Source organism: Macaca fascicularis, chromosome 16 (genome assembly GCF_037993035.2).
Source record: "Macaca fascicularis isolate 582-1 chromosome 16, T2T-MFA8v1.1".
In the NCBI taxonomy this organism is placed as follows: Eukaryota; Metazoa; Chordata; class Mammalia; order Primates; family Cercopithecidae; genus Macaca; species Macaca fascicularis.
In genome coordinates this window covers 7,024,782-7,050,109 of record NC_088390.1, presented here as the reverse complement: position 1 = coordinate 7,050,109, position 25,328 = coordinate 7,024,782, and the positions used below count along the sequence as shown (strand labels likewise).

The window sequence follows — 25,328 nt, the reverse complement described above, 5'->3', positions numbered from 1 at the left end:
TTGCTTGGTCCCCCTCCCCCCGCAGACGGGAATGGAAGGAGCTGGCATGTCATGTGACCAAATCTGTGAAGTCACGTGACGAGGAACTATCTGTAACCAGGCGTTGGGCAAAAAAGTCAAACTGGCGGAGCTCTTGGGAACTGGGGCGATGGTCTCTTAGGATCGGAGGATTGGAACCATCCGATTTTTACCTGAAATTCCTTAGTCTCTCCTGTGTTGGGGAAATGGTAAGTAAGACAGATTATCACCAACAGAGAGCGTTTCTATCTCTACTCCTCCCTTTTAAAATTGAGATTCTGACAGTATAAAGGAGTTAGGACCCCCTTTTGGGGGTCAGGCATGGTTTTGTGGCTAGAACGCTTTAAAATTGCTTAAGGTTCTTGGCATTGGAACTGCTTCTCCTAAGTAACATTTTTTCATCACACTTGAAATACTGTAACTCTCGATGCCAAATTCAGGAAAAATGGGCAGTTAGGAGAAGTCCAGGGAAGGCCGACTGAGCAGGTTGTAAAGGTAAGCAGTCCTGTTAAATGTACATAAAAATGTCACTTTGCTTCTCTACTTTAAACTAGGAAAACTGATAGGTCTTTTGAATAAGGTAGGATATAAGATTTAAAAATACAAATAGGTCATCCTCTCCAAAAAAGCCGTTTGTATGCTTAACTGATGAGTGACAGATCTGTAATAATTATTTAGAAATATGAATGTCGGGGCAGGCGGATCACCTGAGGTCGGGAGTTCCAGACCAGCCTGGTCAACATGGCGAAACCCCGTCTCTACTAAAAATTACAAAAATTAGCCGGGCGTGGTGGCACGAGCTTGTGATCTCAGCTACTCAGGAGGCTGAGGCGGGATTATCGCTTGAACCTGGGAGGCAAAGGTTGCAGTGAGCCAAGATGGCGCCACTGCATTCCAGCCTGGGCGTCAGAGGGAGACTACGACTCAGAAAAAAAAGAAATAGGAATGTTTGAAGAGCACAATTTTGCACTGAGCAAGTTGTACCCACTCTAGTGAGGACAATGACCTCAGAATAATTGAGAGGGATCATTTGACCTTGAGGCCCCAGGACCTAACAAATAAACACTGTCATTGGCTAGAATAACTTTGTAGTTCTTGTCCATTTATTTTGTGCATATTGTTCTTAAAAGGCTTGTGAAAGATAACTTGGAATGTGACAAACACATAGATCCCAGAGTATTAAAGGGGTTGGGAAAGTAGCTTTGAGACATGAAGTATGTGCCTGTCATCTGGGACTGTTTGGAGAAAGAAGCGATTTTGGGGCAGTGGTTTTTATTCTGCCCCCAAAGCATCATTCTTATTCAGGGACTTTTGGGGTACATGGGTGAACAGGAGAAATATGGGTGGAAGGAAATTGCCAAAGAACCGAGTCAGGAATTTATACATCGGCCACCCGGCATGAAGGTTAGTTCCCGGGAATGGAGAGTTAGCTGGGGTAAGTTGATTTTTCTAAGAAATCCCCCTGCTCCATGATCTTGGATGTTTTGGAAGTAGGGTCAGGGCCTTAGGCTAGTGCAGAGTTTAAGGGCCAAATCCAGTCTGTAGCCTGGCTGTGTGTGTCTCAAAGCACATTTGTTTGTGGATTTTTTTTGCATTTTAAATAGTTGAATAAAAACCAAAAGAGACTATTTTGTGATGTAACGTTCATATCTGTGTCCATAAAGTTTTATTGGAACATAGTCACACTCATTTCCATGTTGTCTGTGGCTGCCTTCATGCTGTAGCAGGAGAGCTGAGTAGTTGAGACAGTGACTACGGGGCCTGCAAAGCGTAAAAAAGGATCTAGTCTTTGCAGAGAAAGTTTACTGCTCCCCTGGGCTAGTGGGATACTAATGTAGTTTCACTGGGGGAGGAAATAGAGCCTTAGCAGCAGAGACTTTAGTAAAGCATGAAATTCAAGATAGAAATGTCAGTCTTAAAGCGGATGTGAAATCTTGCAGGTGGAGTCACTCTAGGGCTCAGATGGTGACACTGTTCTCTATGCAGCTGGGCTTCAGGTATTCATAGGGCCAGTCAAGTTGCTCATTCCGGGCTGTAATCTCCTTTTCCAGGTTTTCCAAATCTGTTCGGAATTGGTTTAGCACCGCTTTGGGCTTGGGGCCTGAGAAATATTTTTCTTTGTGATGCCCCAGAGGCACCTGAGACAGAACAAAGGATCTGTCAGTTTCTAAGAGCCCAGCCCCCACTCTAATATTTCCTTTCCAACTGTCATTTCCCTCTCCCGAGAGTCCCCTCTCACCATGTCTGGCTGGCGGCGACCCAGATGCCATGAGATGGCCATTTGAAGACAGGCCTGCTGGACATCAGGTAGTGATCCCATCACTGTGGCCATTGTCACGTCTTCCTTGGTGGTGGGTGGAGGCATCCGCATTGTGCATGGGGCATTAGGGACCCAGGCATACCAGTCCAGCTGGAGGAAGAAACTGTAACCCTAGAACCCTGGTGCTTAGGGTTTGAACTCCCATCTCTCCCTCAGGTCACCTTGCCTTCAGGGACCTGGGCTTTCAGCTGTCCATACCTGGCCCTGGTTGATGGCGGCATGCTGGGCAGTGCACGTGAAGACGCACATGGTGAGGAAATGGCAGAGTTGACTCTGGGACTGGAAGGAGACAGGGAAACCTGAGCAGGAAAGGAATAGAGGAACAAAGGCTATTGTTTTGGGATGCCCGTATTTTAGAATTGATGAGTATTTGTTCATTTTATTTAGACATATTTGCATCAGACATGGGTTTGAGTCCTGGCTCAGTCACTTACACTTAGTTACCATAGGCCAGCTTAACCTCTTTGAACCTCAGTTTTTTCACCTGTAAAATATGGATGATACCTTCATTATAAATGAGATGGTGTATCAAAATCACCTGGTCGGTAATAAATGCTCAATAAGTAATAATTATTGTTATGGAAGCATTGGGGGCTGAAAAGTTCTGAGTGACCAAATATCCCTTGCCTCAAAAAGTGGTTAAGAATTGAGGGATGCATGGTCGGTGACTCATGCCTGTAATCCCAGCACTTTGGGAGGCCAAGGCAGGAGGATTGCTGGTGTCAGGTGACAGAGCAAGAGCCTGTCTCTATTTAAAAATTAAAAAATAAATAAATAATTTAGGAATGCTTACTCCTATACCCAGATAGAATTACACGTGTCTGTGTTATAAGGTGGGGAATAAGTCATGGATGTCCAGTGTCACAGTGAGGGGGGCTCCCACAAAGGTTATCTCAGGCCACTCATCTTACAGTGGATATGGGGGCTCAGAGACCCAATAACCTTTTTTTTGTTTGTTTGAGACGGAGTCTTGCTCTGTTGCCCAGGCTGGAGTGCAGTGGCACAATCTCGGCTCAGTGTAACCACCGCCTCCTCTCGGGTTCAAGTGATTCTCCTGCCTCAGCCTCCCAAGTAGCTGGGATTACAGGCGCCCACCACCATGCCCGGCTAATTTTTGTATTTTTAGTAGAGATGGGGTTTCACTGTGTTGGCCAGGCTGGTCTCGAACTCCTGACCTCAGGTGATCTGCTGACCTCGGCCTCCCAAAGTGCTGGGAGACCCGATAATCTTATCAGTTAAGTGGAATAAATATAATTACTTTCATTTCATAGGTAAGAAAATCAAAGCCCATAGAGAATACACTGTCAGGACTGCATAGTTGGGAAAAGGCAGAGGCTGACCTTGAACTCAGGTTCCTGACTGCTAATCCCACAGCATTTTTAATTTTAGCCTCTAAAATGCCTGTTGGGAAAACTAGACAGAGGTGAGCTATGAGAACTGAAAGAGAACAAGGGGGAGGGCAGTTAGTGGAGGTTAAATTAACGTGTGTCATGAACTGAGTATCTTTGGCTCTGAAAAGTTTTTATATTGAAATCTAATTCCATTGTGATGGTATTTGGAGGTGGAGCCCCACAAGATAATTAGGGCATGAGGATACAGCCCTCCTGAATAGGCAGAGGACAGAGTAGATAGCTAGCTAGCTTGCTATCTTTCTGCTATGTGAGGATACAGGGAAAAATCGACTGTGGGCAGCCTGGAAGAGGGCGCTCGCCAGAACCTGATCTTGAACTTCCAGCCTCTGGAACTGTGAGGAATACATTTCTGTTGTTTGTAAGCCACCCAGTCTATGGTGTGTGGTTTTGTTTTTGTTTTTAAGACAGAGTTTTACTCTGTTGCCCAGGCTGGAGTGCAATGAAGTGATCTCGGCTCACTGCAACCTCCGCCTCTCAAGTTCAAGCAATTCTCCTGCCTCAGCCTCCTGGGTAGCTGGATTACAGGTGTGTGCCACCACGCCTGGCTCATTTTTGTATTTTTAGTAGAGACAGGATTTCACTATGTTGGCCAGGCTGGTCTCGAACTCCTGACCTCGTGATCCACCGACCTCAGCCTCCCAAAGTGCTGGGATTACAGGTGTGAGCCACCGCGCCTGGCCAGTGTTTTGTTGTAGTAGCCCAAACTGCTAGGAGTCTAAGGGACTGTACTGAGAAGAACTAGAGACAGTTTGTTCCTGGAAGGGCGGGGTGGTGCAGCTTCGCCAGGGAGAGGCTCCCTCCAGGGTAAGGATGTTTGCCACATTCCCAGGATTGGCCATAAGGGCTCCCCAGTAAACGTCTGTAGTTGTCCCACAGAGGCAGAGGATGGTATTCAAGGCCTAGATCTGAAGTGTGAAGGGGAGGGGCCAAAGGATGAGTGACAGCAGTCCAGGCTGGGGCCTGTGTGATTAAACCTAAGATCTCAGCAAAGGCTTTTTCTTCCTCAGAGGTTCAAATATGGTAGTGGCTAGATTCTGGCCAAGGGGTGGTTTGGGTGGGAGGGTTGGATTAGCCAAAGAAACCTGAGCCCCAAGGATCAGGGTGCTGAGTTTGGGTTTGAGGCAAAGCATGTATAGGATTGAGCTTGCATCAAGAGCTGACCTTGCACTGTAGCAAGCGTGCAGTATTCCTGGACCCTCTGGGTGTGCTGGACAGTGGCAGGCAGGAAGAGAGGGACGGAAAGCCAGGGTGGGTCCTTATGGGTTTTGGAGGGAAAATCTTCCCATTTACGTCCTCAGTTAGGAAAACGGAACCATCAGGGGAGAATATGAGCCCAGCAGGGACTGTGCAGACCCCTCTCAGCTGTGGCTCTGGCCTGGTGGGCCCCAGGATATGGCAGTTCAGGGGCATCTGTGACGGGGGTGGGGTGGGACTAGGGGTTGATGGCCAGGGAATCTGAGGAGGACAGTCCTTGGGTCTCTAGAATTGTCCTGAGTTTGAGGAGGTGGGAATGGGATACGTATGCTTTCCTGTGTGGAGGGAGAAAGGGAGGTGTGATGAGAGGCTGGGGTCCTGTCCCCAGAAGGGCAGGGCTGGGAAGGGGCCCTAGCAGAGTCTCCCAGGAGCTGCTTCTCTCTCTGGAATGAATCTTACCTCGGTCCTGGGCCTGGCACAGCCCCACCTCTGTGATCTCCCGACACCAGGCCTGCAGCTCAGGGTCCCCCCTCACTACGTCATCCCTTTGGTAGAAGAGGTGGACGATCCCCTCCACATACCTGCCCAGGAGGAAAAGGCACTTGAGAGCAGAAGGCCCTGGCCTCTGACCTCCATTCCTCTTTCTGTGGCATCTGCCCAATGCTTCCACAGTATCTGGGAAGAGACCTTGCCTTTGGGACATCCTCAGCCCTCTAAACACACTGGCATCTCATGGGAGATGTGGGTCCTTAGTTCTAGGAATTCACATGGTTGCTGTCACACATCCTCAGAAATCCTGATTTTTTCCAGACACTTCCCCCAGTCTCCCCCAACAGCTCCCCTCACCTCCTCTCTCTGCCCCATCCCAGTCTCCACATTTTCAGAGCCACCCCCTGTGTCTTCACTCTTCCTCATCTCTCCCCAGGATTGAGTTCTCTGCTTCTCCTGTCTGGACCTTCTTGCTTTTGCCCCATGCTGGCCTCAGGCCAGAGCCCTCCTCCTCCCCCATTCGTCAGCTCATCCTTACCTGGCAATGATCTCCCAGAGCCGTAAAGCATCACGGGCGTAGAGAGCACCTGGGAGTCCCAGCAGGCCCCGGTCAGCCAGGTCGTCAGGAGGACAGAGGGAGCAGTAGGTCAGCTGAGCCGTCGCCCGACGAAGCAACTGCACATGGCCCCCTCCACCTGTGCTCACCGCCTGGGACAGGAGATCACAAGTCTTAGCAGGGGAAACAGGGCTGGAGAACCATCGCATCTTCCATAAAGCGGGGCAGATGTGAGATTTTCAGATATTAAGACATGGGTATACAGCACGTTGGGAGGCCGAGGCGGGTGGATCATGAGGTCAGGAGTTCGAGACCAGTCTGGCCAACACAGTGAAACCCCATCTCTACTAAAAATATAAAAATCAGCTGGGCGTGGTGGCGGGCGCCTGTAATCCCAGCTACTTGAGGCTGAGGCAGGAGAATCGCTTGAACCCAGGAGGCGGAGGTGGCAGTGAGCTGAGATGACGCTGCTGCACTCCAGCCTGGGTGACAGAGCGACTGTGTCTCAGAAAAAAAAAAAAAAGACATGGGTATAAAAGGGACAGGTTCATAGGTTAAGAGTGGGGACATTCACACATAGTTGGTCTTGGATCCCGAAAGGGGTAGCTCATGGAGAGATGGATGAGGCAGTCCCATGCCCCGTACCCTTCTCACCTTATCAAAAATTCCTCCATCTGAGATGAGTTGGGTCCGGGCCCGGGTGTTGATTTCCATGGTGTAGCGGATATGGGGGATCAGGAGCTGGAGAGGAGGGGATTGGAGGGTGTGACTGGTGGAGGCCATGCTTGGGGTCCTTCCTTGTAGGGCGTGGCACCCAGCATGGCGCCTTCTCCTCTTGATGCTTTGCTTGACAGGCTGGTCTCCTGCTGCTCTGATCACTCACCCTCGTGCTCCCCAACTTCCCTGTGAGTTGGGCCCTGGAGCCAGACTGACCAGGATTTTAACCTACACTTTACTCCTCATTTTGAGACTTGGCCAAGTTAATAACCCTCGAATCTGCAATCTCTTCATTTGTCAACAGGGGGCAGTAATAGACTCTCTTATCTCAGGGGCTGTGGTGCTGCTCACCTAAGGATGTTGGAGAGTGTCCAGTCCACGCAAGAGTCTTGGAATAGTAGCTGTCCGCTTCATTGTTTCCACCTTGAGTATAGGTGTCTTATGAATCAGCCCCTTCTGATTTTCTTTGCTACCTCCTCTGTCATTCACATTCTCTTAAACTAGCCTCCCTGCTTATTATCAGAGCTGCATCTCCATCTTTTAGTTGTTTCACGGTTGGGTTTCTTCAGGGGATGGGTGGGGAGAGTACTTTCGGTCAGAACTAGAAGAGCTGTATTCAGCTACCTGTTTAAGCAAATCTTTTTCCACCTCTACTTAGGCACTGTTGGACCCCTCCTCTCCTGCTTTTCCTTGGCTATTAAAAATGGGCCACCTGGTCCTTACATGTGTTTCTTTTTATCTTAGACTGTTTGTCTTCCTTTCCACATAGTTAATATGCAGGTTTTAAGCAGTTTTGGTATTTGTCTGAATTGTTGATGCTGGATGCTGGCAGTGACCCAGGTGATACCTTGGGTGTTAAGATATCAGAGCAGCTCACGTTAATCTGAAGCTTTTCAGAAGATTCATGAAAGATGCCAAATGTCACAGAAAGGCCAAAGTTCACATGAGGAGAGAGGATGCCTAAGGATGAACAATCCCTAATAATAATAATTGCAAGAACTAGCCGGGTGTAGCGGCGTGTGCCTGCAATCCAGGTTACTTGGGAGGCTGAGGCAGAAGGATCACTTGAGCCCAGGAATTTGAGACTAGCTTGGGCCACATAGCAAAACCCTGTCTCTACAACAAATAAAAAAAATTAGCCAGGCATGGTGGTGCACACCTGTAGTCCCAGCTACTCTGAAGGCTGAGGTTAGAGGATCGCTTCAGCCCGGGAGTTTGAAGCTGCAGTGAGTTATGACTACGCCACTGCACTCCAGCCTGGGTGACAGAGTGAGAACTTGTCTCTGAAAAAAAAAAAAATTGCAAGAACTAACGTTTTTTGTAGCATTTAGCTTGTGTCACACCATTAAGTCATTTTAACCTCTAACAACCTCACGATGGAACTTATGAGGACATCTGGAAATTATTGAGGCCGGGGTTCAGGACTAAGACCCCAGCAATCCAAAGCCAGAGCCTGCATAGGCCACTGTTAAGAACAGCTGCAGGCAGGCCGGGCGTGGTGGCTCAAGCCTGTAATCCCAGCACTTTGGGAGGCCGAGGCGGGTGGATCACGAGGTCAGGAGATCGAGACCATCCTGGCTAACATGGTGAAACCCCGTCTCTACTCAAAATACAAAAAACTAGCCGGGCGAGGTGGCGGGCGCCTGTAGTCCCAGCTACTCGGAGGCTGAGGCGGGAGAATGGCGTAAACCCGGGAGGCGGAGCTTGCAGTGAGCTGAGATCCGGCCACTGCACTCCAGCCTGGGCGACAGAGCGAGACTCCGTCTCAAAAAAAAAAAAAAAAAATAGAACAGCTGCAGGTTTGACCCTTGTGTGCACCTGCCAGCAAGTCAGCTGCCTGCCGGGGGATGGCATTACTGTGGTGAGTGGAGACACGGAGAGCACTGAACTAGGAAAGGGAATTGTAAGTGCAAATAGAGGCTTCTCTTGTTCGTGTGGAGCAGAGGATGGAGAAGCAGGAGACAGCATGAGATGAAGGCAATCCAAGATTCCATTCATCAGACTGGTCTCCATCTTGTCTATGTTACTGAAGGGGTAACTCCAGAGGCAGCACAGCTGTGCTGGCCAGGCTGGAGGGGTCCGGGTGGAGGCCCCCAGCTGAAAACAATTCAGTTGTTTTTACCCAGGACTTACTTGCATATCTTGCCAATACATCAAACTCCATGTACCTGAAACCGGACACCTCATTTTTGCCAACTCTGGTTTCTCCTAACTTTACTGTTTCTGACAATTACTCTGGTTTGTAAGCTTGTATCATTTTTGTGCTCCCTCTGCCACATTCCCTATATGTAAAGTATCATCAAGATTTTTTTTTTTTTTTTTGGGACGGAGTCTTGCTCTTTTGCCCAGGCTGGAGTGCAGTGGCACGATCTCCGCTCACTGCAAGCTCCGCCACCTCCCGGGTTCACACCATTCTCCCGCCTCAGCCTCCCGAGAAGCTGGGACTACAGGTGCCCGCCAGCACGCCTCGCTGATTTTTTTGTATTTTTAGTAGAGACGGGGTTTCACCACATTAGCCAGGATGGTCTCGATCTCCTGACCTCATGATCCGCCCACCTCAGCCTCCCAAAGTGTTGGGATTACAGGCGTGAGCCACCGCGCCTGGCCTCATCAAGATTTTAAGAACATTTTCTTAAGCAAGCACAGGTCTCATTTTGCCTTCTCCGTAGCGATATATACTGAACTCACTGTTTTATACAATTACAGTATTTCTTTCTTTCTTTCTTTTTTTTTTTTTTTTAATTTAGAGACTGGGACTTGCTGTGTTGCCCAGGCTGGTCTTGAACTCCTGGTCTTAAGCAATCATACTGCTTTGGCCACCCAAAGCACTGGGATTACAGGCATGAACTACCACACCCAGCTCTTAAAACCACAGTATTTCTAGGTCAGTATAACACACCCGCCCCATGGACTTACAGGTGTGGCAGAAGCTTGGACTTCTGGCTTTTCTCTCTCTTACACCCAGGCAAGCTGCAGCTACTGTTTCCTCCCTTCACTACATTTTAGATTCTTTCCTTTTCATTCCTGTCATTACCATGGTAACGTACATCTCTATCTACCTTACTGTTGGGCAGGTATGAGTGGCTTGCTGGCTGCTCTTCCTTGTCTTTTGATCTGTTTCTACTTAGCTGACTCCTCAGTTGGGGAGAAACATTCTTCATCAATACTAGACTGTTATAGGCTGTCCCTTGTCATTTCAAACTCTAGTACCAGATACTGTTCTCTGGTTGGTTCTTATGGGCACCACTTGCTTTTCTGGCTGAATACTAAATCTAAGGTAGGAATACGGCTTTTGTTTTACTAACAGTGTTCAAGCCTTGCTGTGAGTGCACTGCTAGACGGTCAGATCTCTGAGAATTTCAGAGGGTTCCTGTATAATGTTAAGTGACTAAACTTAATACACGTAATTAAAATCAACATCTCAAGATATCGATACAGTCTCCTCTTCACTCACATATTGCGACAAAGAGTTTTTGCTGCTGCAATATCATTTGATATTGGGCTGTTCCTCTCTCTGGGGTCTGAGGGATATGTGATTGAATAGATTAGTAAGTACCTTGAAGATGGGGTGCAGTCCTGGGAGGCACCGCATGGTGGCGACAGCGATGACCTCAGCCACCAGATGTGTGTTCAGCAGGTGGTACTGGAGCTGGTGCAGTTGGAAATCTGAATTTCGGACCCAGGACTTTGCCAGGAGCCAGGCAAGTGGGGGGTCCGAGGGCAGGAACAGTGTTGGGGTTGGAGAGCTGGGGTTGGGAGGCTGAATCTGGGACAAAGAGAAATGATTGAACTCCCATTCCGTATATGACATTCTAGTCAGCATTCTCGAGGAAACAGAGATGACTAAGTAAGATTATTGCCTTCTAGGAGGTTACAGTCCGGCAGGAGGACTGCGAACCCTCCCAGCCTGCTGCTCGCTAGCTGGAGTGCCCTGATGTCAGGTGGAGGGCAGGAGGGGCTGGAGGAAGGGGGTCCAGAAGGAGGCCCTGTTCTCTGGTTGGGCCAGATGGTGGTTGGCCCTCAGAGGGTGGTGGAATGTGAAAGAGAAGCAGGAGGTGTGAGATTATTGACAGTTCTCGTCACCTGACTGTTAGGAATAGTGAGAGAAGGCCAGGTGCGGTGGCTCACACCTGTAATCCCAGCACTTTGGGAGGCCGAGGCAGGCAGATTACTTGAGCCCAGAAGTTCAAGACCAGCCCGGGCAAGATGGCGAAACCCCATCTCTACAAAAGATACAAAAATTAGCCAGGCGTGGTGGCGCATGCCTGTGGTCCCAGCTACTGGAGGGACTGAGGTGGAGAATCGCTTGAACCCAGGAGGCGCACGTTGCAGTGAGCCAAGATCGCACCACACTGTACACCAGCCTGGGTGATACAGTGAGATTATGTCTCAAAGAAAAAAAACAACTGAGAGACAAGATATTGAAGAGACGATGAGGGTTCAGAGTCAGAGGCCACAGAGAGATTAAATAGTGATTCTCAAAGTGTAGTCCTGAACTGGTAGTGTCAGCATCACTTTGGAACTTACAAAAGCGCAAACTCTCAGTTCCCACCCCAGACATACTGAATCAGAAAGTCTGGTCATGGGATCTAGAAATCTGCATTTCAACAAGCACTTCAGGTGATTCTGATGCACACTGAAGTTTGAGGACCATTGGATACAGGATGAGAACTCCAAGAGGCCATTTTGACTCTTGAACAAGTACTTCTAGTTGGATGAGGCAGGGGAGACGAGAGCAGGGGAGACGAGAGTACAGGCAAATAGTGACATGAAGGCAAGTCTCACTGAGTGAGGATGGGGTTTGGGAGCCAAGAGCCGGGGACTGGGTCCCTGGGAGCAGAGGTTGAGGTGAACAGAGCGCAGCGTTGCGGGAGAGGCCCAGGACCCTTACCTGGATGACCATGGGCAGCAGTTTCCCATTAGGCTCCATCTTCAGCATGACGAGGGGGGCAGCCAGGTACTGCTTCTCTCCTCGGATCACGTTGGCTGGAATTCCATCCAGAAGGATGAAGTCAGCTTCAAACAGGGAACCATTCTGGGGACAGGAGGGATGTATCCATTTTGAGAGTTCAAAGTCTACCCCCAGGGGGCCAGGGCAAAGGGCAAGAGATTTAGTCTGGCTGCTTGCCGTTCTCCTGTGTCAGTACCGGAGTCCTGCTGGGAGAACTAGAGCCCCTGGTCCAGTTCCTCTCATCTTAAAGTGAAGAAACAGTCTGGTGAGGGTAGATGTCTTGTGCGTGGATGTGGTGGCAGATCTGGGTTTGGAACCAGGCCTGCTCAATCCAGTTGGCATCACAGGCATTGTAAACTGATCCCCTGTCAAATGGCCAGGCACCTTTCCGATCATTCCTGAATGGTGTGCGCTCTGGTTTTGGCTCCTATCAGCTCAGCAAATGCTCTTTCCTTCCCTATTCAAATCTCACCTCCTCTGCCACATATACCAGAGAGCTTCTCCTCGCTGCCCCTGCCACCACATACAGCACACACGTGCACACACACACATTTTGCCTGGGCTTGTCCTCAGTACAGTCCATCGCTTCCAAACCCCGCTCTCTTTGTCTAGAAAGCCGCCCAGATTCTCCGCACCTGATGGCACTTCCTCACTTTTCTCCCTGCCCGTGAACACTGGAGTCCAAAACACTGTGGCCAGGGCATGTCACTGTTCCTGCTCACATCTCCAGCCCCTCACTGTGTGCTGGGGATCCATTCTGTTTTCCCCTTCATGCTGGGAGCTCCTCATAGTTTTTTCCCCTACATATTTTATTTCTGTATTTTTCCAGCACAGGACTGCACCAAGGGGCAGTGCAGTACTGCAGCCTGCCTTCCTCTACTCAGTTTGGTTTCTCTCTGTCCGTTCTCACCACACTACTAAGGAGAGAACAGTGCCAGGCAAGGGAAGGAGAGGTACCTGAAGTTCTTTCTCCAGTTGAGCACGAAGCTCTTCCATCCCCGAGGGCAGCGCTAGCCTGGAGGGCAGAGAGGTCGAGCGTCTCAACAGCATGGGGTTGGCACCATTGACGAACTGGTAGGCGAACAGCTCATCATCCTGCCAGCACCGGTGAACCTTCTCTGTGGGGGGCGGTGGAAGGAGGATATATGTACCACAGCCTGCATATCCCTCCTCCAGGGTCAACCCCAGGGGTTCGGGTATATGACCCACCCTGAACCCAGCTTCTGAGTTTTCATTCTCAAGGCCTCTCTGAGTTGACCAGATATGATAAGGTCTCTTCTTGCAAAGAGTTACAGGGGACTGTGGAGTGTGATGAGTCATCCAGAGGGGCCATTAAAGGATTATGGAGACCTGGGGGAACCACTGACCAGCCAGGACACTCTTCTGGCCCCAGAAGATCTGATCAAAGTCTTCTAGGCAGTTCCAGGAGCTCAGGAGGGTGTAAACACGTTTGAGGGCCATCTCCAGAGCCCTAGGACAGGTATTGAGGCTTAACTCATCAGCTGATCCTTCAGTTCCTCACCATCTACCATCATTCTTGGACCTCCCAGCCCTTATTTCACTCCTAGGTCCAGCCTTTTTCTCACCCTGCCTTCAGTGTCCATTCAAAGTCCAGCCTCTTCTCCTCATGGAATCTCATATTTGGAGGTAGGTCATCCTTACGCTCTGCAGCGATGGTCAGGGGTAACCCTTCCTTCCAGGTGGCCCAGCTAGGAGTTGGGGACAAAGCTTCAGGAAGGATGTCATGGTCAGTGATGGGGGCAGGGCAGGGAAGGGGTGGGATGGTGGTGGCAGGGGGAGTTTAAGGGGTGGGTGGTCACCAGTAGATCTGCTGTCTGTCTTTCAGTTCCTTCTCTCGATGCTTCTGGAACACATCCAAGGCGTTGTCTCCTGGCAGGCGGGCTGGGGAGACATCAGGACAATTGGCCTCAGGGCTCTGTCTGGTCCTATGCCCGCCTCTTGTCCTCATCTCCCTGTGGGTAGCCGTATTCCATGTTTTCATCCATGCACTGTTGCGTTCATCTCTGGCTTTGCCTCATTTGATTATCCCCCAGACACATTTTTCCCATCTTTGCCAACTTTGCACCCCTGCTTTCTCTTATTTCAGCCCTCATCCTTCGCCTATAGATAAAAACCTCCTGTTTGCCACCATTTCTTGCTCCTTCTCTCATCTTCCCCTACCTGGCCTTACTTCATCAATATCTATGGTTGGAAAAAAATCACCTTAATTAAGGTGATGAAATCTTAGTCACCTGTACACCTACGCCTACTGTCTACTACAAATTGCTTTAATTTCACATCTTAAACCTCACCTGCCACACCTTCACCTGTGCTCAAAAGATTCTACATTTGCCTTTTTTTTTTTTTAACCTCACCTTTCTGGATTTACCATCATAGTTTATATCTATTGACTTATTCTGGCTCTTTTCTGCATTTACACTCACCTGTCTCAAAGTCATAGATTTGATGTTCCATCCCTACCACCCTCACTCATCTCTGGATTCATCTCTCTTTTACTCGTTACCAGTGGTTAAAAATTCAGTATTTGCCATCCTCATTCCTCCCTGCCTCCTGGTGGCCAGTGCGCTGCTTGTCTTTCGCGGGTGTCTTCCGTGTTATTTCAGCCAAACCAGCTCTCCAGCATCCTATGTTTGCTTCCCTTAGCTATCTGCTCTCACGGGTCACCCACCCCCTCCTGTTCCATGTGGTCCCCTCACCTGACTTCTGAGTCACCTCGACATCTCCTTCCTACGTTTACTTTGCATCTCTGTTTTCCTGGATCGCTGCAACTCCCACTTTCTGTCTTTGCCTTCTTGGAAGATGGGATCTCCAGATCACTTACTCCCTGCCTCCAGCCTGAAGTGCAGTCTCTCTTAGCCTGTGTACAACTTTGGGAATTCATAACTCCTTCCCGTTTCCTGTCCAGCACCCTGGGTTCCCTACACTTCGCTTGCGCTGGGCCCATACATCCTCTAAGTCCGCTCCGACCGTCATTAGCTCTGTCCTCCTAGCCCCGCAGCAGTTCCCGGGACCTTGCGCCTCCTTCCCCGACGCCGCCTTCTCACCGGTGCCCTCGGGCAGGCTCAGGATGTCCTCGCCCTGCACCCAGCGGTAGCACGGGAAGGCCGCCTCCGCGCAGGCTCCAGGGCCCTGCACCGTGATGCGGTCGCAGAACCATGCGTCGTCCACCAGCCAGTGGTGTTTGCGCAGCCTCACGAACTGCAGGAGCCCCAAGTCCTCTGCAACGTCACGATCAAACTCCTCCTCCTGTGCGGGCCAGACCCAGGCCAGACTTAGTAGGAGGGACCCGACCGACGCCGTTTCGAGGACGGAGCCGCTCTCCTGTGCAACCTCAGTTTCTCAGGGCCGCCAAAGACAGCATCGCCTCGTTCCCGCCCACGCAAGATCGGCTCTTTGGGTCTCAGACGTCCGGAGTCAGGTGGAGAACGAGGGCCCGCAGTGCCTGGAGCTGATGCTGGAGCAGCATCGCCCCCGTGGGTCCCATTAACTGAGCTCTCCCAGCGCCGGTGCTTGGAGGAGCTTCACGTCTGGCCCCTCGCCTTACACTTACTTTGGCTCTGGGTCAGTGGGAGAAGGAACTGGAGGCTGCCGGGACCAGGGGCGGGGAAGGGAGACGGGGTTGAGCCCAGCCCGGGATCCCAGCTCCGGACCCTGTCCCTGATCTGGCCCCACGCGTCCCAACTTCGTGGAAGTCCCAGTCCGCGAGGTCGCGCTGTCACCTCGCCCCCAGCCTCCCGCCCTCCCGCCCTCCCGCCGCAAGCCCAGCTCGGCGCGGCCCTGGGTCCCCGCTGCCCCCGCTCCCCCCGCTGCCCCTGCTGCCCCTGCTCTCCTCGCTCCCCAAGCTGACCTCTCCCCGCGCCGGCCGCAGCTGCAGCTCCAGCTCCGCCTCCCCGCGCGCCCCGACCAGCCAAAGCTGCACGCGGTTGTGCGACCCGGAGAAGAGCCAGGCCCCGGTGGCCACGCGGATGCGGTAGCGGCCCATGGCGCCCCCCAGCAGCCTAGGCGAGGGGATCCCGGTACTGCGCGATTCCCGGACCGCCCAGGGCTGCTGGCGCCTCAGGGCCAGTTCAGACCTTTAAGTGACGGGTCTGCGGCCCCGCCCTCCTCGCAAGTTTTAGGCGCTTCCAAGTCCCCGCCCCAGACTAGCCCAAACCTGCGAGCAGAGCGGTAGAGCCGGCTGCGGGGACTGGCTGTGCCTCCTGGTCGGAGCGTGGCTGCGGGATGATAAAGGGGCCCGAGCCGGGGTGAGGCCAACGGGGTGGGTGCGGCTGGCTTTCCTGGACCTCCCGGGAAGCGGGATCGGGGTGGGCAGGAGCCCCTGGGTTGGAGCGAACATGGATGAGGACACTTCCCGAGGTCTCCAGGTCTTCTAGGGAGCTAGGAGGAAGTAGGGGACGAGTCCATCTTCCAAACGGAGGGGAAGGTCTCCGCTTTTCTGGGCTGGGACCCGGGGAAGGCAGTGGGCCGGCTTCTGGAAGGTCGGCCTGGGAGGCTGTGCTGGGGTCTGGGGATGTCCCGCAGCTAGACCCGGCGCTGCCCATGTGTCTTCTAGTACCTGAGCTCTGCCGGCCTTGAACGCGGTGCTTCCGTCAACGACCAGGGGTTCCCCAGGCTACCTAGAACCTGGAAATGTAGCAGCTCAACACCTGCTCCCCACCCCGTTTCAAATATCTGGGCTTTGGGGTGCCAATGTACACCACATATCATGGGCCAGACCTTTGAGAGAGGCCTAAGGCAGGGCAGTGAAAATCTTATTTTGTCCAACCTCCATAGCGGGTACGGACAGTGTTAGGGGCCCAGGAACACCAGTCGGGTTGTTCCGGTGCGGATGGAATTTCTTAGGGACCTGGCCTACATGGGCAGTTCCCACGAGCTTTGTCCTTTCCCACGAGCTTTGTCCTTTCCAGGTGAGCGCAGCCCTTTCCGCTCCAGTAGGTTCCAGGTTAATCTTTTATCCCCAAGCTGTTTCCTGGTCCTTCATGGGTCTCAGGTCTCCTGGAAATCCAGGAACAGCAATTGGCCAACTGCTGTTTAGGGCCTTTGTAAACATTGAAGGATGATTCAGAGCTCAGGCTTTGTCTCCCGTCCAGGAATCAGTCAGATGAAGCCTGCTGCACGGGTCTCTGTCTAGATCTTGATCCAAGTGATGATATGCATTTGGCTCTCCGTGGATGTATCTGGTGGCCTGGGCTAGGTACATCTGTGTAAGGTAAATCTGCTTTCTTGAGCCAGTCCTCAAAAATGACTTGGTGCCCTAGTTGTTGGTAGAGGTAAGTGAGTGGGAGTTTCAGCCCCGCCTTCCAGCCTCCAGACCTCCCAGAAGTGTCTGCCCCTTACTGGATTCGATTCCCTTTCTTGTCTTCTAGGTCCACTCTGGCCTACATTCTCTGTACTCAGGACTGCAGGTCTGCCATTTGCTGGTCCCCAGTTCTTCCAGTTTTCTGGGGTCACCCTCTTCTGTAATATCCAAATAAAATGGCTCAAATTCCCATCCTGCCTAATAGTAGGATCTGGCCTTTCCACACACATTTTCGTGGGTTACTTTTGCCTAGAAAAGAGTTTGTCTCATACCTACTTCCAAAAGCACTGTTTCTCTGCTGTTTTGTGACTCCTTTTCTGCCCACTCCAGTGTACTCTACGGCCATGTGCAGAGAGAGGGAATGAATAATTGAGAGAACAGATTCAAGCTACTGCGCATGCTAAATAAGTGAATATGGCTAAACAGTGAGAACAGTGCGTGGCGCATAGTCCCTCTATGTATTAGCTGCTATGATTTTATTATTTACAAGCGCATGTTAGCATTGCTCCTCTACCGTTCCTCTTCCCATGCTGTTTCTCCATGTCCCTCTCTAGGCCTAGCCTCTCACTAGAGCTCTTACCACTCTAGACCCTTCCCCCTCCCCCTTTTGTTTCCCTTTTAAGCACATGTGCTGTGTTGGGAGAATATAATTAGAAGCACAATGTTCTCCCAACCCAGAAAAAACCTCTCCACGAAAGTAGTGAAGAAAGAAAACAGTTTTATTATTGAATAAACATTAAACCAGAATGTGATGCACACCACAGGCAGTTGCTAATAGACTGCAGAGGCAGAAGGAAGTCTCACTCTTATCTAGCTAAGCAGTTACGGCCCATTACATACGTGTTCTCAAGAAAAACTAATCCTTAGGAGGACTTGATAGCACCATTTGTCACATATAGTGCAGTCTAGAGGCATCTGACAATTGTGATGACCATCTATGTTAGCTAATTGGCTTAATCAGAAGAAAAACTTCTCTCTCACTTTTTTTTTTTTTTTTTTTTTTAAGATGGAGTCTCACTCTGTTGCCCAGGCTGGAGTGCAGTGGCGTGATCTCAACTCAGTGCAACCTCCACCTCCCAGGTTCAAGCGATTCTCCGGCCTCAGCTTCCTGAGTAGCTGGGATTACAGGTGTGAGCCACCAAGCCTAGCTAGTTTTTGTATTTTTAGTAGAGATGGGGTTTTGCCATGTTGGCCAGGCTACTGACCTCAAACTCCTGACCTCAGGTGATCCACCCGCCTCGGCTTCCCAAAGTGCTGGGATTACAGGCATGAGCCACCATGCCCAGCCAGCTTTTCATATTTTTATGACAGCAGATAGTTTTGCAGCTTAAGCAAAGTGTCCATCTAAGTTAGTTCTACCCTCCCACAGAAACTGGGAAATGAAGGCTCCATCTTTCTTGGTGTTTACATTTCAAGGAGATGGCTCCCAGGTCTTTGTGAAAGACATTCCTGAGTAGTAGAGCTGGCCAAGGGCTGTGTGGCTTCTGAAAAGATTTATACACATTTTGAAGAGACAGAAAATAACTTACAAGTTTTCTTGCCGGGTGTGGTGGCTCACGCCTGTGATCCCAGCACTTTGGGAGGCTGACATGGGTGGATCACCTGAGGTTGGGAGTTCGAGACCAGCCTGGCCAACATGGAGAAACCCCATCTCTACTAAAAATACAAAATTAGTCGGGCGTGGTGGCGCATGCCTGAAATCCCAGCTACTTGGGAGGCTGAGGCAGGAGAATCACTTGAACCTGGGGGGCGAAGGTTGCGGTGAGCTGAGATTGTGCCATTGCATTCCAGCCCAGGTAACAAGAGCGAAACTCTGTCTCAAAAAATAAATAAATAAATAAATAAAAAATAAAAAAAGTCTTAAAGGCTCCGTAAGGGGGCAATGATGGAAAAAAGTAGAGGAACATGGCCTGAAGCAAGAGAGACAATTCTTCCTTTGTGATAGAAAACAAATCAAAACAAATGGAATTGGCAGCAAATGAACTTGAAAATGACGTGTGGGGAAATATCCCATCTGGTGAGTTGCTTTTTCTCTGTGAAGTGGTTGACAAGGATCTGGCTTCTGAGGGTCAAGGGAGTTGTAGGGGCATTTCAGAGATAGAAGGAGAGTGGAGAAAGTCTGAATAGACTCTGAGGGCATAAGTGAGAGAGCTGCATGAGGGGCTGGGAGAGGAGTGCTTGGCATGGCTGAGACACTAGGCGAAAGTTGTTGATCATGAATTTACCTGTTTGTTCAAGGGTGTGATGTCTTTCTTTCTTTTTTTCTTTTCTTTTCTTTTCTTTCTTTTTTTTTTTTTTTGAGAGAGTTTTGAGCCCAGGCTGGAATGCAGTGGTATGATCTCGGCTCTCTGCAACCTCTACCTCCCAGGTTCAAGCGATCCTTCTGCCTCAGTCTCCCGAGTAGCTGGGATTACAGACATGTGCCACCATGCCCAGCTAATTTTGTATTTTTAGTAGAGATGGGGTTTCCCCATGTTGGTTAGGCTGGTCTCGAACTCCTGACCTCGGGTGATCTGCCCACCTCAGCCTCCCAAAGTGCTGGGATTACAGGCATGAGCCACCGCGCCCGGTCAAGGGTATGATTCCTCTAGTAGTACTCACTGCTCGATTGCTGACACTGGAAAAATAAAACATTGGACTCATCAGAACATCAAGGGGTGGAACAGGTACCCCGAGGCTTTGCCTGACGGAGGCCGACAGGAGCCCCTTCCTTGTTCTTATCTCCCCAGACATCAGTGGTGGAGCAGGGATGAACACGAGCACCATACTTATTTGTTATCAATTTGTATTTTAAGCAAACATGATGTCAAAACAGCCATCCTACACATACTGTGCGCTGAATGGCATCTCTGAACGCCTTGCATTCACTTATTCTGGAACTGGCTCTACTCGACATTTCTATTTTTTTTTTTTTTTTTTTTTTGAGACAGGGTCTCACTGTGTCACCCAGACTGGAGTGCAGTAGTGCGATCTCGGCTCACCGCAACCTCCGCCTCCCAGGCTCAAGCGATTGTTCTGCCTCAGCCTCCTGAGTAGCTGGGATTACAGGCGTTCACCACCACGCCCAGCTAATTTTTGTATTTTTAGTAGAGTTGGGATTTCACCATGTTGGCCAGGCTGGTCTCGAACTCCAGACCTTAAGTGATCCACCTGCCTCAGCCTCTCAAAGTGCTGGGATTACAGGTGTGAGCCACTGCGCCCAGCCTCTAACATTCCTGTAAAGAGGTTGGAAGGCCCATCCTGGCCCCCCACTTCAAGCCCCCACTGCTAGACTATTCCTCAGGGACCCAGCACCCAACCCTCGGACTCTCCTTTCAGGACCCAGCGGGAAGCCCGGCCAGGGTATTTTGAATTTCTCATTCTATCTGGAAAAAGCTCAGCTAAACGAACGGTTGAGCTTTAGGGTCCAACAGTGGGCACGGGGGACAGCAAAACTTTACCTCTTCTCTGGGATCCCCAGCAACACCCCGTCACTATTCCATGCTCTGTTTACTTTTCTCTTTGCTCTAAGGTTTACCTTGTAATCCTCCATTGTTCAAATCGCTCTCACTGATTTATAGAGAATTTTCATGTCTTGCCTGCTTTGTTCCACCCTGAGCTGAACCCAATTTGGCAGCTATCATCAACACAGAGCTGGTCCATGTCACAGACTTTTCCTGAAGGTTTAGAAGGGCAGGGACCAGGGTGAAGCCAGCGAGGCACTCTCCTTGAGTGCCATATTTAAGGGGGCACCAAAAACTCAGTGCTTAAAATAAATAACAATTTAATGCAATATTTAAAACACCCAAATGAATGGAAGAAATCCATAATGAACAAACTATTAGAATTTTAAATAAGGACAGGATCAGCTGTAAAGCTTGATATTAGCCATCTATCTTCCTAACATTCTTTTCTTTCTTTCTTTCTGTTTTTTTCAGAGATAGCGTCTCCCCACGTAGCCCAGGCTGGCCTTGAAATCCTAGCCTCAAGCCATCTTCCTGCCTCAGCCTCCCAAGTAGCTGGGATCACAGGGGTGTGACATCACACCTGGCTATATTCTTAACATTGTTTTGTAACCGTTCCAGCCCCCAGAAATTTCTCTCTGGCTGACTTGATCCATAGCGCCTCCATCGCCATCCCTGAGTGCCGTGTTGTGGAAAATCTTACTTTATCTCGGTTCTGTTTAGTATAATCAGGTGAAGTCTGTATTCTTTTATTATGTAAAACAACTTATCTCTCATTGTTTCTCAGTGCTCCTTTCCGAGCTCTCAGTGCTCCTTTCCGAGCACTGCGCTGTCAGCCCTCTTTCCAAAACCAAAATGTCTCTTCAAGGTTTTTCGTAAATAATAATGGGGCATCTACTTCTTAACATAAATAAATGCTTTTCCAAGGTCAAGTTCTCAGGTTTCACTGTCTTCTCCACCAGTGTCTGTAAACTGAAAAATGCAGATGGACTCTCTTAAGATTCATACATTGCCTTCCTATCCTCAAGAACAATTGGCTGCAATCAGGGCTCTGTGTGTGTGTGTGTGTGTGTGTGTGTGTGTGTGTGTGTGAATGGTTTTGATGGAAGCAAGAAAAGTAATGTGTTCAATTGAATCCTAGAAAACCCTAAGTGGTAGATATTATTTATCTGTTTAACAAATGAAGGGATAAACTTCATTTATTCCTTCTTTAGTTTCTTCATTAATGGCCTTGAAATCCTAGGCTCAACTGATCCTCCCACCTTAGCCTCACGAGTTGCTGGGACTACAGGCTCTCACCACCATGCCAGGCTAATTATTATTATTATTTTTATTTTTTGTAGAGACAAAGTCACCCTGTGTTTCTCAGGCTGGTCTTGAACTCCTGGCCTCAAGTGATCCTCCTACCTTGGCCTCCCACAGTGTTGGGATTATAGGTGTGAGCCAGTGTGCCTGGGCATATGTCTTGGTTACTGTCCACCTAGCATACATACACATGCACGTGACATTAGTCTTTGCTCCAGTCATTTGCTGAGAAGGAGTGCTTAAGAGGTACATTTTTTGACATTTGCATATTTGAAACTGTCTCTATTCAACTTAAACTTGACTGGTAATTTGCCTAAGACTAGAATCCTGGATGGGAAATAAACTTCCCTCAAAGTTTTGAATGTATGTTTGTTAGTGAAAGTATAGGCTAAGCTCTGTAACAAACCTCTCCCAAAAACAGTGACTTAAACATCTGATTAATAGTTTCTATATTGGCTGGGCATGGTGGCTCATGCCTGTAATCCCAGCACTCTGGGAGGCTGGGGTGAGTGGATCACGAGGTCAGGAGTTCAAGATCAGCCTGGCCAACATGGTGAAACCCCATCTCTACAAAAAATACAAAAATTAGCCAGGCACGGTGGCGGGCCCCTGTAATCCCAGCTACTCGGGGATGCTGAGGCAGGAGAATCATTTGAATCCAGGAGGCGGAGGTTGCAGTGAGCTGAGATGGTGCCACTGCACTCCAGCCTGGGCGACAGAAAGAGACTCAGTTAAAACAAAACAAAACAAAACAAAACAAAAACTTCTTATATTGTCATTGTCTCTTCTAATCGCCATCTCTCTTTTTTTTTTTTTTACCACTTTCTTGAAGATTTCCACCTCTTCTATTGAATTAAAACATTTTTTTGCTCTTGAACCTTTTCTGTCTTGTTCTTTGTTGCTTTCAGAAAACATCCTGCTTGTGTTTCAATGATGCTAATCTTCTCTAGTATTTCTGGACATAGTAAATATAGTCTAAAAAATCTGTTTCTTCATTATTCCTGTTCTCTCTGAGTCCCTCTTTTTAAATATCTGTTGATCCTTGACTTTTTTTGTTTTTTGTTTTTGAGACTGGCTCTGTCGCCAGGCTGGAGTGCAATGGCACGATCTTGGCTCACTGCACTTTGCCCCCTAAGTTCAAGCAATTCTCCTGCCCCAGCCCCCTAGTAGCTGGGATTACAGGCATGCGCCACCACGCCCAGCTAATTTTGTATTTTTAGTAGAGATGGGGTTTCACCATGTTGGCCAGGCTGGTCTCGAAGTCTCGAACTTCTGACCTCAAATAATCCACCCGCCTCGGCCTCCCAAAGTGCTGGGATTACAGGCATGAGCCACTGCGCCCGGCACCTGGTCCTGGACTTTGTTTAAGAGCGAGGCACCAAAAAAGATAATCAGGACTGTTTGTGGGTTTTTTCAATGTGATGAGCAGAGATCTGGTCAATTGATAATGGATACGGTTCCTCCCATGGTCAGTATTTGTAGGTCTTCTCTATTGGGATGCTTGGTGTCTTCAGAGACCAACCTTCTAATTTCCTGTTTGGGGTGTAGATGCCCAACCGTCAGCATTATTGGCAGTATTTGAAGAGGACTGGGGAGTCACCATTCAGTGTGTTGCTTTTGTTACATTTTCTTTTGTTCCATAGGGCACATTTGCCTGATGTCCCAAGTCCAGCATCCCTCTGCTATCAGATGATAAACTTCCAGTCTTCTGCAGGAGGGGAGGGGGAACTGCCCCACTGAATGGATGATAAAGGAATATGAGGCTCATTTGCTTTTTATATATACTTTCTTTTTTTTTTTTTTTTTTTTTGGGACGAAGTCTCGCTCTTGTCTCCCAGTCTGGAGTGCAATGGCATGATCTCTGCTCACTGCAACCTCTGACTCCTGGGTTCAAGCAATTCTCCTGCCTCCGCCTCCCGAGTAGCTGGGACTACAGGTGCGTACCACCACGCCCAGTTAATTTTTTGTATTTTAAGTAGAGATGGGGTTTCACCATGTTGGCCAGGCTGGTCTCAAACTCCTGACCTCAGGCGATCCACCCGCCTCGGCCTCCCAAAGTGCTGGGATTACAGGCGTGAGCGACTGCGCCTGGACTTTTATAGACTTTCAATCAATTCTACTGTGTTCAGCCTCATGTGTACCCCCACCTTCAGGAGTTACTGGTACAGTAGCCCCCCTTATCTAGTGGGGAGACCTTTCAACTTCCGAGATCCCCAGTGGATACCTGAAACCATAGACATACCAAACCTATAGATACAGTCAGCCCTCTTTATCCATGGGGGCAGAACCCATAGATCCAACCCGCCGTGTATCGAAAATATGAGAAAAAATTTGCATCTGCACTGACCACAATTCAAAATGTTTGAATTTTTCCTGTCATTATTTCCTAAGCAATATAGTATTGCAACTATTTATATAGCATTTACATTCTATTAGGTATTATAAGTAATCTAGAGATGGTTTAAAGTGTGTGGGCTGATGTGCGTAAGTTAAATGCAAATACTGCACCATTTTATATAGCATTTGAGGATTGAGCATCCAAGGATTTTGCTATAAGAGAGGGGAGACTTGTCTTAGACTATGGAACGTCCTGGAACAATCTCCCCATGGATACTGAGGGATACTATGCTATGTTTTTTCCTATATGGTACATACATCTCTATGATAAGGTTTAATATATAAATTAGGCCTAGTAAGAGATTAAGAACATTAGGAATAAACAAATATAAATGCAAATGAAAAATAAAGAAAAAAACGATTTAAAAAATTAGCTGGGCGTGGTGGTGGGTGTCTGTAATCCCAGCTACCTGGGAGCCTGAGGCTGGAGAATCGCTTGAACCTGGGAGGTGGAGGTTGCAGTGAGCTGAGATCGTGCCATTGCATTCCAGCCTGGGTGACAAGAGCGAGACTCCATCTCAAAATAAATAAATAAATAGAAAAATAAAAAAGAAAAATGTGAAAAAAGAGAGGAACAACAATAACTAATACAAAATAGAACAATTATAACAATCTACTATAAAAAAAGTTAGGTGAATGTGGCCTTTCTCAAAATATCTGACTGTGCTGTACTCACCTATTTTTGGGCTGTGGCTGACTGCAGGAAGCAGAAACCAGGGAAAGCAAAACCACAGATAAGGGGGAACGACTGTACTCCCCTTCCTGAGTCTTTCTCAGGGTTTGTGCTTATTGCTGCTTCTGCATACTGCAGGCATTTGACTTTTAACTTTCCCTGGTCTGCGAATTGATGACCCCTTGTTTATCTGCTTTCAGCTACCAAAATGTAGATGCCATTTCTTTTTTCTTTTTTTCTTTTTTTTTTGAGACAGAGTTTCGCTCTTGTTGCCCAGGCTGGAGTGCAATGGTGTGATCTCAGCTCACTGCAACCTCTGCCTCCTGGGTTCAAGCCATTCTCCTGCCTCAGCCTCCCGAGTAGCTGGGATTACAGGCATGCACCACCACACCTGGCTAATGTTGTATTTTCAATAGAGACAGGATTTCTCCATGTTGGTCAGGCTGAGCTCAGGTGATCAGCCTCCCAAAGTGCTGAGATTACAGGTGTGAGCCACCACGCCCAGTCAGATGCCATCTCTTATATACTCATGT

The 25,328-nt window shown here is 49.1% G+C and overlaps 1 protein-coding gene and 1 long non-coding RNA gene across 11 annotated transcripts; one reads left to right on the top strand and one right to left on the bottom strand.

Moving 5' to 3' along the window:
- The first annotated feature begins 88 nt into the window (after positions 1 to 88).
- Positions 89 to 21,352, top strand: LOC102135865 (uncharacterized). Of its 6 annotated transcripts, none has more exons than XR_012425192.1 (5): positions 89 to 227; positions 2,245 to 2,325; positions 2,495 to 2,588; positions 17,984 to 18,105; positions 20,895 to 21,352. It is a non-coding gene; the product is annotated as an uncharacterized lncRNA (long non-coding RNA). The 6 variants fall into 6 exon arrangements; XR_012425190.1 differs by lacking the exon at positions 17,984 to 18,105 and adding an exon at positions 9,454 to 9,590; XR_012425191.1 differs by lacking the exons at positions 17,984 to 18,105; positions 20,895 to 21,352 and adding exons at positions 13,208 to 13,304; positions 13,504 to 14,504.
- On the bottom strand, positions 1,647 to 15,768 carry ALOX12 (arachidonate 12-lipoxygenase, 12S type). Of its 5 annotated transcripts, XM_005582691.5 has the most exons (14): positions 15,526 to 15,768; positions 14,723 to 14,924; positions 13,478 to 13,559; positions 13,244 to 13,366; positions 13,025 to 13,128; positions 12,615 to 12,775; positions 11,598 to 11,741; positions 10,263 to 10,472; positions 6,644 to 6,730; positions 5,972 to 6,141; positions 5,404 to 5,525; positions 2,537 to 2,637; positions 2,258 to 2,428; positions 1,647 to 2,156 (listed from the first exon to the last, which is right to left on the bottom strand). In XM_005582691.5, the coding sequence occupies exons 1-14, from the start codon at positions 15,658 to 15,660 to the stop codon at positions 1,977 to 1,979; spliced, it is 1,992 nt and encodes a 663-aa protein (XP_005582748.3). In that variant the 5' UTR covers positions 15,661 to 15,768; the 3' UTR covers positions 1,647 to 1,976. The 5 variants fall into 5 exon arrangements, 4 of the variants coding, with proteins under 4 accessions (XP_005582748.3, XP_073874513.1, XP_073874514.1 ...); XR_012425186.1 differs by lacking the exon at positions 5,404 to 5,525; XM_074018412.1 differs by lacking the exons at positions 13,025 to 13,128; positions 15,526 to 15,768 and having other exon boundaries at positions 14,723 to 14,863.
- Positions 21,353 to 25,328: the final 3,976 nt, after the last annotated feature.

What these genes read in the sequence shown, in the direction of transcription:
- ALOX12 (XM_005582691.5), bottom strand. Translation starts at nt 15,660, where the DNA reads ATGGGCCGCTACCGCATCCGCGTGGCCACCGGGGCCTGGCTCTTCTCC. An exon ending in GAATGGACACTGAAGGCAGG is followed by an intron (nt 13,129 to 13,243) that starts GTGAGAAAAAGG and finishes TACCTGTCCTAG; the next exon opens with GGCTCTGGAGATGGCCCTCA. An exon ending in ATGGAGGAATTTTTGATAAG is followed by an intron (nt 6,142 to 6,643) that starts GTGAGAAGGGTA and finishes CTCCTGTCCCAG; the next exon opens with GCGGTGAGCACAGGTGGAGG.